This window comes from Cinclus cinclus, chromosome 6, assembly GCF_963662255.1.
Source record: "Cinclus cinclus chromosome 6, bCinCin1.1, whole genome shotgun sequence".
NCBI classification, from domain to species: Eukaryota; Metazoa; Chordata; class Aves; order Passeriformes; family Cinclidae; genus Cinclus; species Cinclus cinclus.
In genome coordinates this window covers 39,745,699-39,758,426 of record NC_085051.1, presented here as the reverse complement: position 1 = coordinate 39,758,426, position 12,728 = coordinate 39,745,699, and the positions used below count along the sequence as shown (strand labels likewise).

The following is a 12,728-nucleotide window of genomic DNA, read 5'->3' as shown; positions in this document are numbered from 1 at the left end:
AGAAAGTAGTAAAGTCTCCTGCCTCTGTCAGAAGATAAATTCCTTTTATACATAGATGCTTTTGCAGTTTCAGACACATACATGAAATCAAGGCATTTATTGGGCTTTGTAAGGAGGCATAATAAAAACAAAAAATCAGGTCTTGCAAACATCATTATATACCAACTATAAGAAACAGGAAAAAAAAAATACCCACCTAGCTTTGCCTCAGAAGTGTCCATCTCCCATTTGCTTTTCGGAATGTAACCCTAAATCATACACAGAAAGAAGCTCGGAGGATTAGAGAGAGACACACATGCATATCACTTTTGAACTGGAAACAGCATTACAACGGGAGTTTAAGGTATTTATTTTTGTAAGGCACAATTCCCATTATCAGATGGAGACCAATTACTTGGTATTTCAGAACTTCTGCATCCACTTCCCATTCAGTGATTTCAGCAGCCCTTGCAAATCATTGCAAGAGTGCTGCCCTCTGCAAACACAGAACTCCGGAAAGAGTCTAACAGACAGCAAAGGCACTCTGTGCAGTTACTGTATTGTATTATCCCAGGTGGCAAAGTCACTGCAACACAACTTTCAGGCATAAAGAATATTCCATGTTTTACAAGCATAAATGAAAAAGTTACCATAATCTTTTATGAACACATGCCCAGATTTAGTACACACAAACTTCACTTACTCCTTTGGAAGGGTCATACTAAATTAATGTATGGGTGGTTAATCCACAATTAAAACATTTTTTTTCTTTAAACAAGAGTATCTGCTAAGTCACTAGGATTTAAGTATTATTTTTCATTTTAAAAATAGTACTCTTAGCACAATGATTCTTATAAAACGATTTTTCTCTACAAATAACGTCACCATATGTAATGATCTTTAGCCAGTTTATTCTCTGTAAATGAGCATAATGCAAACAAATTTGGCAAAAATTATTTAGCCTCTTGTTATCTTTTTTTTAATATTCTTTGACAAGTAAATTGTTACTAAGCAACCCTCATTTCAGCCTTTCAGATTTGGTACAAAAGTACTTACGTTCCTCTGCAACAACATAAAAAAGCTCAAGGTAGTGAATGGAAGCCCTGTGAGAACTTAATTGGTTTTTAGAATGTTTTTTTAATAGAGAGGGAAAAGAACTACTCTAGAAGATTTCAAGAAGAAAACCAACAACCCACAAACCAGTTTTATTACTCTAACTTCTTCCCTGCTTTATTTATAGGTTGCTTCCACTGAGGTAAAAATATGAGCATTTGTTAATGCTACGTGTTACTAGTGTATTCCTGTAAATTCCAGAGAGCCACACAGCATTTGAGTTCAGCACTGCTCTTGAAAAATCCTTGAATGACCTTTTTTCTATCAGGCATATATCAGTGACTTGAGACTATTACATCTCTGGATTGTCTTGTTTTTAATCAGTCTGTAATTAACGCAAACCAAAACAGTTTGTGCTGTAATATTTCCTTGTAACAAATAAATAAACTTCATGTATATACATATATTTATACATTTAAACCAAGTTGCACTTTAAAGTTTGCTCAGCAAGTTTATACCACAGCTAAAAGCCTGCATTAAACAAAGTGATGCATGATGCACTGGTGAGAATACTAAATTAAATGTATCAATAATTCATACCATCAAGCACAGAAAAGCAGGAATTGTCTGAACACTACAAATAATCCGATGGGAGTTGATAATAGCAAGAACAGTGACTTTGATGGTGTGAAACGGCCTATTGTGTGCTGAATCTGCACAATATCCTGGTGCTCAAATAGGATAAGCAAAGATTCAGACTTTATCCTTTGGTACAAGACAGTTAGATATTTCAAGGATATCTGCCAGATGGCAGGAGCTTAAGACCTCTCTTTTCTCACAGAATTAAATGCAGCAAAATGAATTGCAGAACCCTTATCAAATGCTCTCAAAAAGGCAAGAGATACCAGTGTCCTGTTCCACTTTCTGTCTGACATAATTCTCTGAGATTAGCCATCTAACTGAATTCCAGAGATTACATACAGCAGATAATGCTTTTCTCTTTTTTCATATCTTGTGAATCTGAATAGAACACATTCTTATATGCAGATTACTATTAGTTATTTAATAATTTGCATAGTTTTCACCACCAAGCTTTCTCTTTGTCTCAAAGAAAAGGCCTATTGTTAGAAGTGCTGTACATTAGGACACTCCCCCCGAACCCATAAACACACACATACACACAGAAATTTATGCACAAATGTCTTAAAAGCTAAAGACAACTTTCTCTTTTAGCTATAGTTCATGGAAATGGGAGTAGCAGCCACATTCTTGTAAACATGGATGCGTCTTTGAAATGTTCTAACCACACTTCATGCAGTCTCATATTCTGTGCCAAAGAATAACTTCGTAAAGAGAATAAGTAAGTCATGTTGAAAAAAACAGATGTTTATTAGAATCCACTTTTCCTAAGCTTTTTAAAATTCTAATTTTGACTGCTTTCTGACCTGCCACTCCTGAGGAACAGTAAATTTCCATCAAGGAAAAACACTTTGCTCAACTCGGACATTTTTCATTACTTCCTGTTTATTGAACTTTAACTGCTTGGTTGTGGGAACCAAGATTTGAGACATTCAACTCATTACGTACGGACCAGTTGCAGCTCCAACACATACCAAGAAGTTACAGCAGGAAGCATTTCATAGCCTTTTAAATACGTACCTAAAAAAGCCAGCCCTCAGGGCAATTCTATAACCTTTATTTATCCACAAGACCTAATGTCTCACCTTGGAAATACAACCTAACAAACAAAGTCAGTCAACCGTGGCAGAAAAACCAGTCTTCATAACTGTTGTCATATACAGTGACAGTTGAGGAGAATTCTTTAGACACGTGAAAGGAAATAAGTTAAATTAATCTTTACCCACTGTTCCCATCTCTCCACTTTGTGTAATTCTTAGATTATCTGGAAGACAGCACTACTTATTATGTACTGCAATTTCAAATGTCTCTAAGAGCCATGTTAACCATGCTCCACTGAAAAGACTGTTTGTAGCATGTACTCACGTATTCTTAGAAATAAATTAGGAAGAAATAATACGATTTATCATTAAAGTTCTCCTAGAAATGTTTAAGTAAAAGACTATTAGACACAAATGATCATGTGTCACTACTAGACACAAGATCGTACTGTTAAGAACGGCAATGGGTTGGCACTTGTAAGACTGAGATTCCCCCTCAGACACATTAATGAACAATTTATTAGGGATGGCTGATGTGTCTCCTACCAGTTCACTTTCTTCTTCCTCTGCTGTGTCCTTCTTGACTTCTTCTTTCTGGTCTTCAATATTTGCATCAAAATCCTCCATCTCCACCTGTTCCAAAGCACATGCACAGACTTACAAAGCACTGCCTGGCTTTTAAGTATTTTCTCTTTAACAGAGTAAGTAGAGATGTCCAAATTAAAATAGAAAATAAAGGATTCATCTTTGAAAGTACAGTGATGCAATACATTATGAATCCTGTATTTATTTTGGCTTTCCTCGGAAGCAAGTTCTCTTCTAGCAACAGAGTAACAAAGAACATTCTTTGCAAAAATTTTCTAGCGAAAAGCAAAAATTGTTCATTCCCTTCCTTCACATGCACTCCTTGTGTTACCACTATCTGTAAGAGCAACATACCCCTCTTGCTTCCCACACATTTCAAGAATCACATTTCAAGACTTGCAATCTCAGAAAAAGTTCTTAAACTTGCCACTTATATATACCTGGAATGGCTGTCTCTGCAGAGGACATCTCTACTGAGCCTTTATCTTTTACAGATTTTAAAATCACAGTAAAGAAAAATAGTAACCACAGAGTTCAGCGTAACAAAATACAAGAATGCTTGAAGACATACATCTAACTCTGCTCATCTAATGCAATACTTTCTGGGCTCCACAGCTGTACTGGGGACTCATGCATATGCTCTCGAATACATCAAGCCGTCTAAGTATGTACAGTTCTCTACATAATTTGCAAAACCTTGCAAATCCCAATCTGCTGTTCTCTGAGCCTAGAGTGAAAGCTTTTGTTGTCCTTTTAAAAGATCACTATTCTCCAGTACAAAGAATTTGGAGATTTAATAATAACATGCTAACATAATGCCAAACTGCAAAGACCCTCTGTCTATTTCAGCAGTTCACCAGTTTCTATGGCCATGTCAAGAGCTGTTCCGACAGCAATAAACAGCTATGGTTCATTCACAAAGACCACATAACTAACACACTAATTTAAGCCCAGAGCTCCTGACACAACTGCCAAAAAAGAATGCAACAATACAGTAAGCTGACACACCAAGGATGCATGTCTTGGCAAACTGCAAATGAAGTAAAAAGGCAATTGTAACCTTTTGCTATGTGTTATTTATTTCTTCATACTCTGCTAAACGTCTGTATTTCTCAAAACAAGGACTGAGCTCAAATTTGTTCATTTTTTTATCTTACTTTCTCAATATTCTCTTTAATCTCCTTAACTGGCATTCAACATTTGCTAAGAGCAAAGTGACTTCAGCTCTTGCTCAAAGATGCTTAAGTCTGAGCTTCAAAACTGTGATATTCAGAAGAATAACAAAATACACTTTCCAGACACAGTGATTTTCGCTTTCTAAAGTGCCTTGCTGTCATCACATCTTTGTCTGCCTCTTATTTTCAGTGCAGTCACATTGACCTAATCTGTAGTTTTAACAAGCACAGAGACTCTCACCTCTTCGATAGCAGCATCCTGCAACAGTGAACGAATGTCCAGGCGCATCATGTGGCGTGGTGCTGCCTCCCAGTGATCAGACATCTGACAAAACACACACAAAAATGAAGCACCTCTAAAAATCTAACAGATTCATTGGAAAATTTGGTTTCTGATTGATAACAAGATGTATCTGTACTTCCGTAACTTTAATCAATCCCCTGAAATAACTACCAGTACTTCTGAGAGGAAAAGCGAAAGTGTGATGTAATCTATAGTTTTCAAACGACAGCAGGTCCAAAAGCACAATATGACTCCAGATGTGTACAGTTACCCTGCTGATATCCTTTAGCTTGCGCCCATGAATATTCCTCTTGGAACACGTCTGGTTATCTGCACTCATTTCAGCTAAGTAGACCTAGAAACAAAAAGACAATATTAAATATTGTAAACCAGTTTTTAGAACTCTTTTTCTGCCTTGTGATACACTCTGCAGTTGTGCACTTAAAGAAAGGCACACCACAGCATTTTTCCTTAATGTGGGAGACACTTTCCATTCAAAAGTTTAGAAACATCAGGATATGGCTGTTAGCTAGCTCAAATGCTATTTAGGTTCCATTACCTCAAACCCCTTTGTTTTTGCAGCACTCCAAAACTGTTCAAAGTGTCGCACTCTGTCATTGATAGCATCCAGGATAATGAAGGGAAAGAAACCATCATCCAAAGTCTTTTTGAAGGTTTTAAACATGCTGGTACGATAGGTCTCCTCCATATCAGCCTCATATTCGTACTCCATCACCTTCACCAAGGACAAAGGCATTAAGAAAGACTTCATCTATAAAACGGCTAATATTCAACACCTGAATGTCATGACCACAAAGTACACTGGTGTGAGAAAAACAGCTTTCAAGTCAGTTTTTAAGAATTTGCTCATACCACCCTACGCTATACTGATTTGTTTTGAAAAACAGCCCATGGACCTCTGCACTCTTCCTAAACCACAGACTGCAATTCTGAATGCCACTGTTTTTCCAGAATGCCTTGTTTCTTTGACAAGAAAAGGAACAGAATTAAGATTACCTTCTTTTTAACTTTTTTCCCTGTATCTGGGTCTCTCTCCTCTTTCTCCACTTCAGTGATAAAATAGTCATCTAGACTGAGCACTCTTGGTGCAGGTCCTCCACATTCTACTTCCTTATCCTGGGAAGAAAGCAAAAAGAAAGCATACACCTTTGCTGTAAAAATTAAATTCTGCTACACAGGATCTTCAAAATACTTTTAGTCAACAGCAGTTCCCTGCTCAATACTCCAAACAAGAAGACAGTAGTATCCCTCCGGCTTGCAAATAGTGGTGGAGATTCACACAGCACATGAAGACATTGAACATGAAATAACAACAGACTGGAATTCCAGGGAAACAGAGAGCAAACAGCAGAGGAACCACATGTAAAAGACAAGCAGCACTTCGCAGTGAGTGTCTGTTTACATACCCTGATGAGTTTTGCTACATGGGTCTTTCCACTGCCAGGTAACCCTCTCATGATGATCACAATCTGAAACAAAGATCATGTAAGATGATACTGCACTACATTTAACAGACTGTCTTTTGCAAAGATTTTCTTCTAGAGGATTATGTGCTCTGGGCTCACACGCAATCCCATCAAGCACTCATTGTCTGTTTCAGAAACCAGGCTGTGAGAAATGGTAGTAGTTACACATAATTCAGAGTTTTTGATGTTAATCATCTCAGCAGTTTATGCTGCATTTTATCGATCTGGTTCAATTTCACTAATTTCTTTAATTCAACTGAATGAAACCAACCTAAATGTTTAATAGCTTAAATTGTGTTATTTCTTATATAATATGGTGCATTGCCAAATCTCTGTGTAAAGACAAGTCTTTCCCCTGATAACATCACAAACCAAAGTGAAGACCCTGGAAGAGGCCAAAATACCTTAATATTACACACTAATTTGCTCTGAGCATTCCCAGGAAGTTTACCTCTCCTGTGGACTCCTAATAGTACAACACTCTATGTGCTTGCAAAGGAGCCAAGCTAATTTCCAGAGCTTCCTCAAATGTACACTTGCTCCCAGCATATCACATCCACCAGCATTTTATCTGAATACAGACCCTGTCAAAACAGATTGCTGCTTTCAGAACATATACTCACCCTCTCTGGCCTGCTATCCCGTCCTGGTGGCTTTAAAATATCATCTACATTTTTAGATTCTGGCTTCCTTTCTACTCGTGGAGCAGGTGGTGGCTGACGAGGCATTGATGGAGCAGAAATAGGAATCCTTTCCTCAGGGTAATTTCTACGATCACCTTCAAATTCCAGTGTTTGGACAGAAGAATTTTCTTAGTTCAGTAAAATAAAAAAATTAAGATGTTCATACCCAGCTGAGCCAATTTAAACAGACCTTCATTATTTTAAGTTATATTCACAGATATGTCCTAAAAAAATTAAGATTTCTAACCTTAAACCTATTGCAATCAAAGACCATTTTTAGCAGAGTATAACTGTTTCATTCATGATCTCATCACCATTGAGAAACAAAACTAAATGCCACCATCTAAAGAAATTTTCCCGAATTATGTATTCTGAACAAACACATACTGCAAATCAATTAATCTCCTACCAATTAATCTTCACCTCTGCAAGTCCATTATTTTTCATAATATTCTAGCATGACCTCAAGATTGAGAAACTGTACCTCCAAACATGGAAGGCCCATGATCATATGCTGGACGATCTGTCTTTCGTTCATATGGTGGTCTTTCAAAACCACCTCGCCTGGAGGATGGATGGTCTTTCTTGTCACGGTAAGACTGAGTTCTTGAAGGTGTAGTAGGAAGAACCCTGCCAAAACAGTATGTTGTGTATTTGGTGCATTTTTGTGAAGTTCAACTATGGATTCCAGAGTGAAAGGAACGAGTACCACACAGGCATAACAGACAGCCTGATACACAATACAGCCTCAACTGTATTGATTTCTATAGTGTTCCAAAATCACATACCTATCATCTCGGGGATGCCGCTCTTTTTCAAACCTCTCTCGTTCATAGTCCACAGAACCACGGTCTCTGTGCAACTCCCGCTCTCTCTTGAAATCCCGATGATCTGTGCTGGAATTGCCTTGACGCTCAAAATAAGGCTCACGATCTCTTTCTCTATTGTAGCGACCTGGATGATCTGAAGGGAAAAACCCATGGAAATCCAAACTACTAATTTGGAAAAAGAAGGCAATAGGCAAGAGTGCAAGAAAAGTACATGATATGTGAGCTAGGATGGACTTAATCAGACAGTCTTCAAACTGTAACAGAAAACCATACAGTGCAATCCTACTTAAAGCTACAAAACTGAATTTTTAAAGTGGCTAGGTTATTAACTGAAGTACTCCTCTTGAAAATATAAACTGTTATTCCTATGGACCTCCAAAGAAAAAAAAGCGGCTGTAGCTTAAACAAGAATTACTTAGTTTGAACAAACTTTTAGTGTCTTACAACTTTTCTTAAGAGCTAACTACCTGTTTGAAAGCTAGCACCTCATACCTTTTTGAAATGTTTGCCTGTCTGGTAGAGGTTCTGGGCGAAGTGTTACCCTCTCCCCATATGGAATCTGTTCCACTTTACTGGTGGTTATATCTGGTTGAAAATAAACAAAAATATTATTAAGGTTTTAAAACACATCTTGCATTTTCTTTCCTCTTCATGAAAAGTAATCAGTCAATGGCATTAAAAGTGACTAAAACAAACTACCATCATTTCTCTTAATGGATAATGCAAAAGCAGCTTTATGTAAATAAACAGCACCATGGTTTTTAAAGGCTCAATTAATTTTGTGTCTGTGATGGGACTTCTACCTTTTCAGGTGAGTTCGGGCAACATGCAGTGTCAGAAAACTATAAACATTAAAATGCTCTGTAAGTCTCAATAACTCACAGAACTACTGTAATGTCAAGACAAGTGACTGAAACTCTCCTAACAATGTCATTTTTTCAAACAGCTTTTAGTAAATCATCTACTTAATGGAATAGATATGGCTTCCAGTCCTGTTATGGTACTTTAGAGAGAGAAGAAAGCCTTTAAATGACAGTGCACAATTTAAGAACTTCTTTATGACATGATTTTAACTCCTGTTAAAGGAGTGAGATCAATTCTATTTAAAAACTAATGTTGAATTTTAGCTTTGGTAAGCTCAATAGTAAAAAGCAGGGCCCTCCAATACTTATATGTTAAACACCTGTACAGGGTGAATGCCCTTCAAACCCAGACTCTGTCTCCCTCTCTGGCTAGAGGGTACCCCACACCCATTATGCAGTATATAAATAATGCAAACACCAGCCACATTCTGCTTTAAATCACTAAGTCACACTTTAAAACTGTAACCATAAGAAGTACCTTCTAGCCCAGTTACTTCCATACTCACCTACAAATGGATTAAGGGAAAATATCAGTATCAATCTAAATACCACACATCATCTTGTGTTTATTAGAAGCACCCATGGCTATACACCATTCATGGAATAGCAGCCATGGAATATACACTCTTCACCAACATCAAACAGCTCTTTCTAAAAGCATCAAGAAAAACACTAAACTCAGAGTCATAACTGGTTAGAGACTTCTTATAACTCCACTGCTCAGCATTACATCATTAATGCACACAAGTCTACATATCAACTGCAGAACACGCATGCTTTGCATGGCACACTCCTTTAAAAAAAAAAAAGTCAGGAGGACTAAATAGCTCTTTGATATATATCAAATACACTCTAATACCCACCTCGCCCGTGGCCATAATCCACTGTTTGCTGAATGATGGGTGGTTTAGGAACTGGTGGAATAACTGGAGAAAGGGACACTGGTACAGCTGATGGAATGGAGGTGTGGCCAGCAGGTACTTTCACAGGCGAGGAGACAGATGGAGGCATCATCGACTCCTGTTTACACAACTCATACTCCATATTTGCACCTTTATCCTCATTTGTGTCCCACAGTCCATGGAAAGAGTCCTCATCCCAGCGTTCCTGTTCCACAGCAGAAGGTGATGGTTTTAAAGATTGACCATGACTTGGGGTTGTAGTTGGAGTAGAAACTGGAACATGTGGCCTTGTCATAGGTGTAGCAGGCCTTGCCAGTGGGGCACTTGGTCTTGTCACAGGGGTGGGCTGTCTGAACAACACGGGAGGCTTTATAATAACAGCAGGAGAAGGTTTAATAGCTTGGGCTTCTACTGGTGCCTCTGAAGATAGCTGAGAAGAGACCTAGATGCAGAAAGCACTTTTAATGTAGATCTGTAAACTAACCTTCTCTCATCCTCAGTACGTGCAATGGCAATTGGTAGTCAAATCATACACATTTTTTAGTACCTCCATCAAGGTGCTACAGGTAGGAGGACTGTTTTTAAAAACCGGTGGCCTGATTTAATTTTGCATTTGCTCATTATGTGAAGGCTTAAACATTACTTATTTTCTTCAAAATAACCTTACCAATTTTTGCTCCAGTAGGCCTATCTCAGTTCAAAAGTGTCTACTGTTTTATTCCCAAACACTCCTGCTGTCTGTGTGAAGGCTGAAAATCTGAAAGTAGGGCAGCTTGGTGAGATGCAAAAGGATTGATAAGGCCAGTTTCATTGTGGAAACCACTGGAAAAATTCACATAGAGCAGAAATACCTGGAAAATCCTTAATAAAAATCAGTATCAGAAGAACATAAGAAATTGGAAGGTCTTGCCTAGTGGCAAACCAAACCAAATCCTTCATGAATCAAACATCCACAAGAAACCCCACACATTACAAGACTTCTCAGCATCAGAGCAGATGCCAAGTTACAAGCAGCCTTAGTAGCAACATGCAACAAAAATTGCAGAATGGTTGTAGATACAAAGTTGAGCTCCATAATAACAGCTCAGTCACAGCAGAAATATCTGGAGGCAGGAATTCCAAGGAAGACAAAAGTTGTTTGAAAACCTCTAGGCAGATGAGTCTGAGATGCAAAGTATCAAAACTGAATAAAGTAACTTCCTAAAGGCATCAACATATCTGCAGTTCTTGGCAGCGAATCAGTTCCATTATTTTACTTTACAGACACGGTAAAGGAAGAGGTCACCTAGGCAAAAAGAAAACTTGCAGTGCCTCATTCACTGCATAACACTTCTCTGGGTGGAGGAACAAAAAAAAGGTTGGTCTGGCTAAATGTTAGACCCAGAAGACCTTACAGCTAAATGTATTGGTGTCAGTAACTTTGAGGATAAGAAGTAATGAAGAATAAGAATGTGCATCAACTCAGATAACTCCTCCAATACATGTTTAACAAAACTGTTTACTCATTCTAGGAAGAATTTATCAACCTGAGTTAGTATGACTGCAGAAGTTCAGTTGATATCTGAATTATCAAAAAACCCAAATATAAGCATCTGAAGAGTTCTCACACCTGCACAGGAAATTAAGCAGTAGAGGAGTAGTTGCATCACACCAGGATGGAGGTACACAAACATGAGTTTTCATGCACTTTTATGATATTCTGGAAGGTAGTAAGAATTCCCAATAAAAACAGCAAACAGAAGGCTAATGCCCATGATACATTGAAATATCTCAATTTCTCATTGATGAATCCCCACATTTTTCCAACTTCAGAGAGAAGATAGCTCCTGAAGTAGGAAAAGCAGTGCAAATTTAAAGAACTTATGCAGGGAAAAGCAGGGTCTTCTTGTGAACCTTACACTCCTGTTTTGGAAGAGGTCACCTCTTTTTGCACATTATCCTACAGCAATCTAGACTGTTAAACCTCATGTGCAACCATCCCTGATGGGTCATACTTGGAAGACATGGTGGACTGACTGAGTACAACTTGCTTTGGAAAATTTAAAGAAACTAAGAAGTTGCTTTGCTTCAACAGAAGACAGCTGAGGTTGCAAGGATAGCTGGGGAGACATTCCACAGAGAAATGCGACCATCAGTGCGTAGAACTGATTCAACATATGTAAATAGTAATAACTACCAATGTGCTATCAGTGTAAGATGAATTTACCTGAAAGGCACCTGGCCTTGTGCTTGTGTTCTGTGATCTTGGAGAGTCCTGGGTGGAAATGTCAGGTTTGAACTCCTTCAACTTCTGTAGCTGTTCCTTTTGCTCCCTGCACATGCATCGTAAGAAAGTGCTATCAGTCTATAGCTTAAATGAAAAATTAAAGAAATCAATGCTCCCAGTGAAAACTATTACATTAGCATCAGAGATTAAGCCAAAAGAATAAAAAGGATACAGCAAGCTTTACATGGGTAATGCTGTGATTGAGAAATTCCTGTTTCACATCCACCTAACCATGGAGGCATTTAGTGTATCAGCTGCATGCTTTTCAATCACAAGTTTCCTGAGACAAGCAGTTATGCTTTTGTGCTTTGCCAGAACCACTCCATTTGAACAGTAAAGAGCAAAGCTGGATTTTTAGCTTCTGTCAACACCTTCTGCCAGCAAGAAACCCCTTGGAAATACATACATAAGTGGTCTCAGTTACTTGCTCTGGTTCACATAGTAACAGGATTGAGGCCAACAAAGCACAAGAGATTCCAATATATAAAAAACCAAACAGCGAGTCTAACTTTAGCTTCTTTGGTTTATATATCAAAATGCTATTTAATATACAACCAACACATAGTCTACAGAGCAGAGTACTACAGTCACTGGATTACAAAGTTCTAGTGAATATGATTTCTTTTCCCTTCAGTTTTTGTTAGCATTTTTTAATCTAGGTTTTTCAATTGCTAGTAACTCTGTGTATTGAAGCAGTTTCTAAATAACAACTAAGAACAGGATCCCCCTACAACAAGGCACAACAGAAAACACCCTAATGAGTAATGCATCTGTTCAGTGCTCAGCAGAAAGGGAACTTGGCTGAAAGAAAAGAATCCTCAATGCTTTGAAAATACAAAGAGTCAAGAGAATACTACACTAGATCACAGATACAGAACAGTCTGCAGCTGACAGTATGCTGTTTTACACACAATAAAAGCAAAGCTAGATGAAGGCTTTAGTT

General features: G+C 38.0%; 1 protein-coding gene across 1 annotated transcript in view; it reads right to left on the bottom strand.

The window, feature by feature from the left end:
* YLPM1 (YLP motif containing 1) overlaps window positions 1-12,728 on the bottom strand; it is a 35,585-nt gene that overhangs the window by 7,154 nt on the left and 15,703 nt on the right. Inside the window, exons 6-18 of the mRNA XM_062495122.1 lie at window positions 11,726-11,831; window positions 9,481-9,961; window positions 8,247-8,339; window positions 7,713-7,887; window positions 7,409-7,554; window positions 6,865-7,052; window positions 6,182-6,244; window positions 5,772-5,891; window positions 5,314-5,490; window positions 5,026-5,109; window positions 4,713-4,796; window positions 3,258-3,344; window positions 197-248 (exon numbers count right to left, since the gene is read on the bottom strand). Coding sequence (XP_062351106.1) covers window positions 197-248; window positions 3,258-3,344; window positions 4,713-4,796; window positions 5,026-5,109; window positions 5,314-5,490; window positions 5,772-5,891; window positions 6,182-6,244; window positions 6,865-7,052; window positions 7,409-7,554; window positions 7,713-7,887; window positions 8,247-8,339; window positions 9,481-9,961; window positions 11,726-11,831 — 1,856 coding nt within the window. The remainder of the gene's footprint in view (window positions 1-196; window positions 249-3,257; window positions 3,345-4,712; window positions 4,797-5,025; window positions 5,110-5,313; window positions 5,491-5,771; window positions 5,892-6,181; window positions 6,245-6,864; window positions 7,053-7,408; window positions 7,555-7,712; window positions 7,888-8,246; window positions 8,340-9,480; window positions 9,962-11,725; window positions 11,832-12,728) is intronic.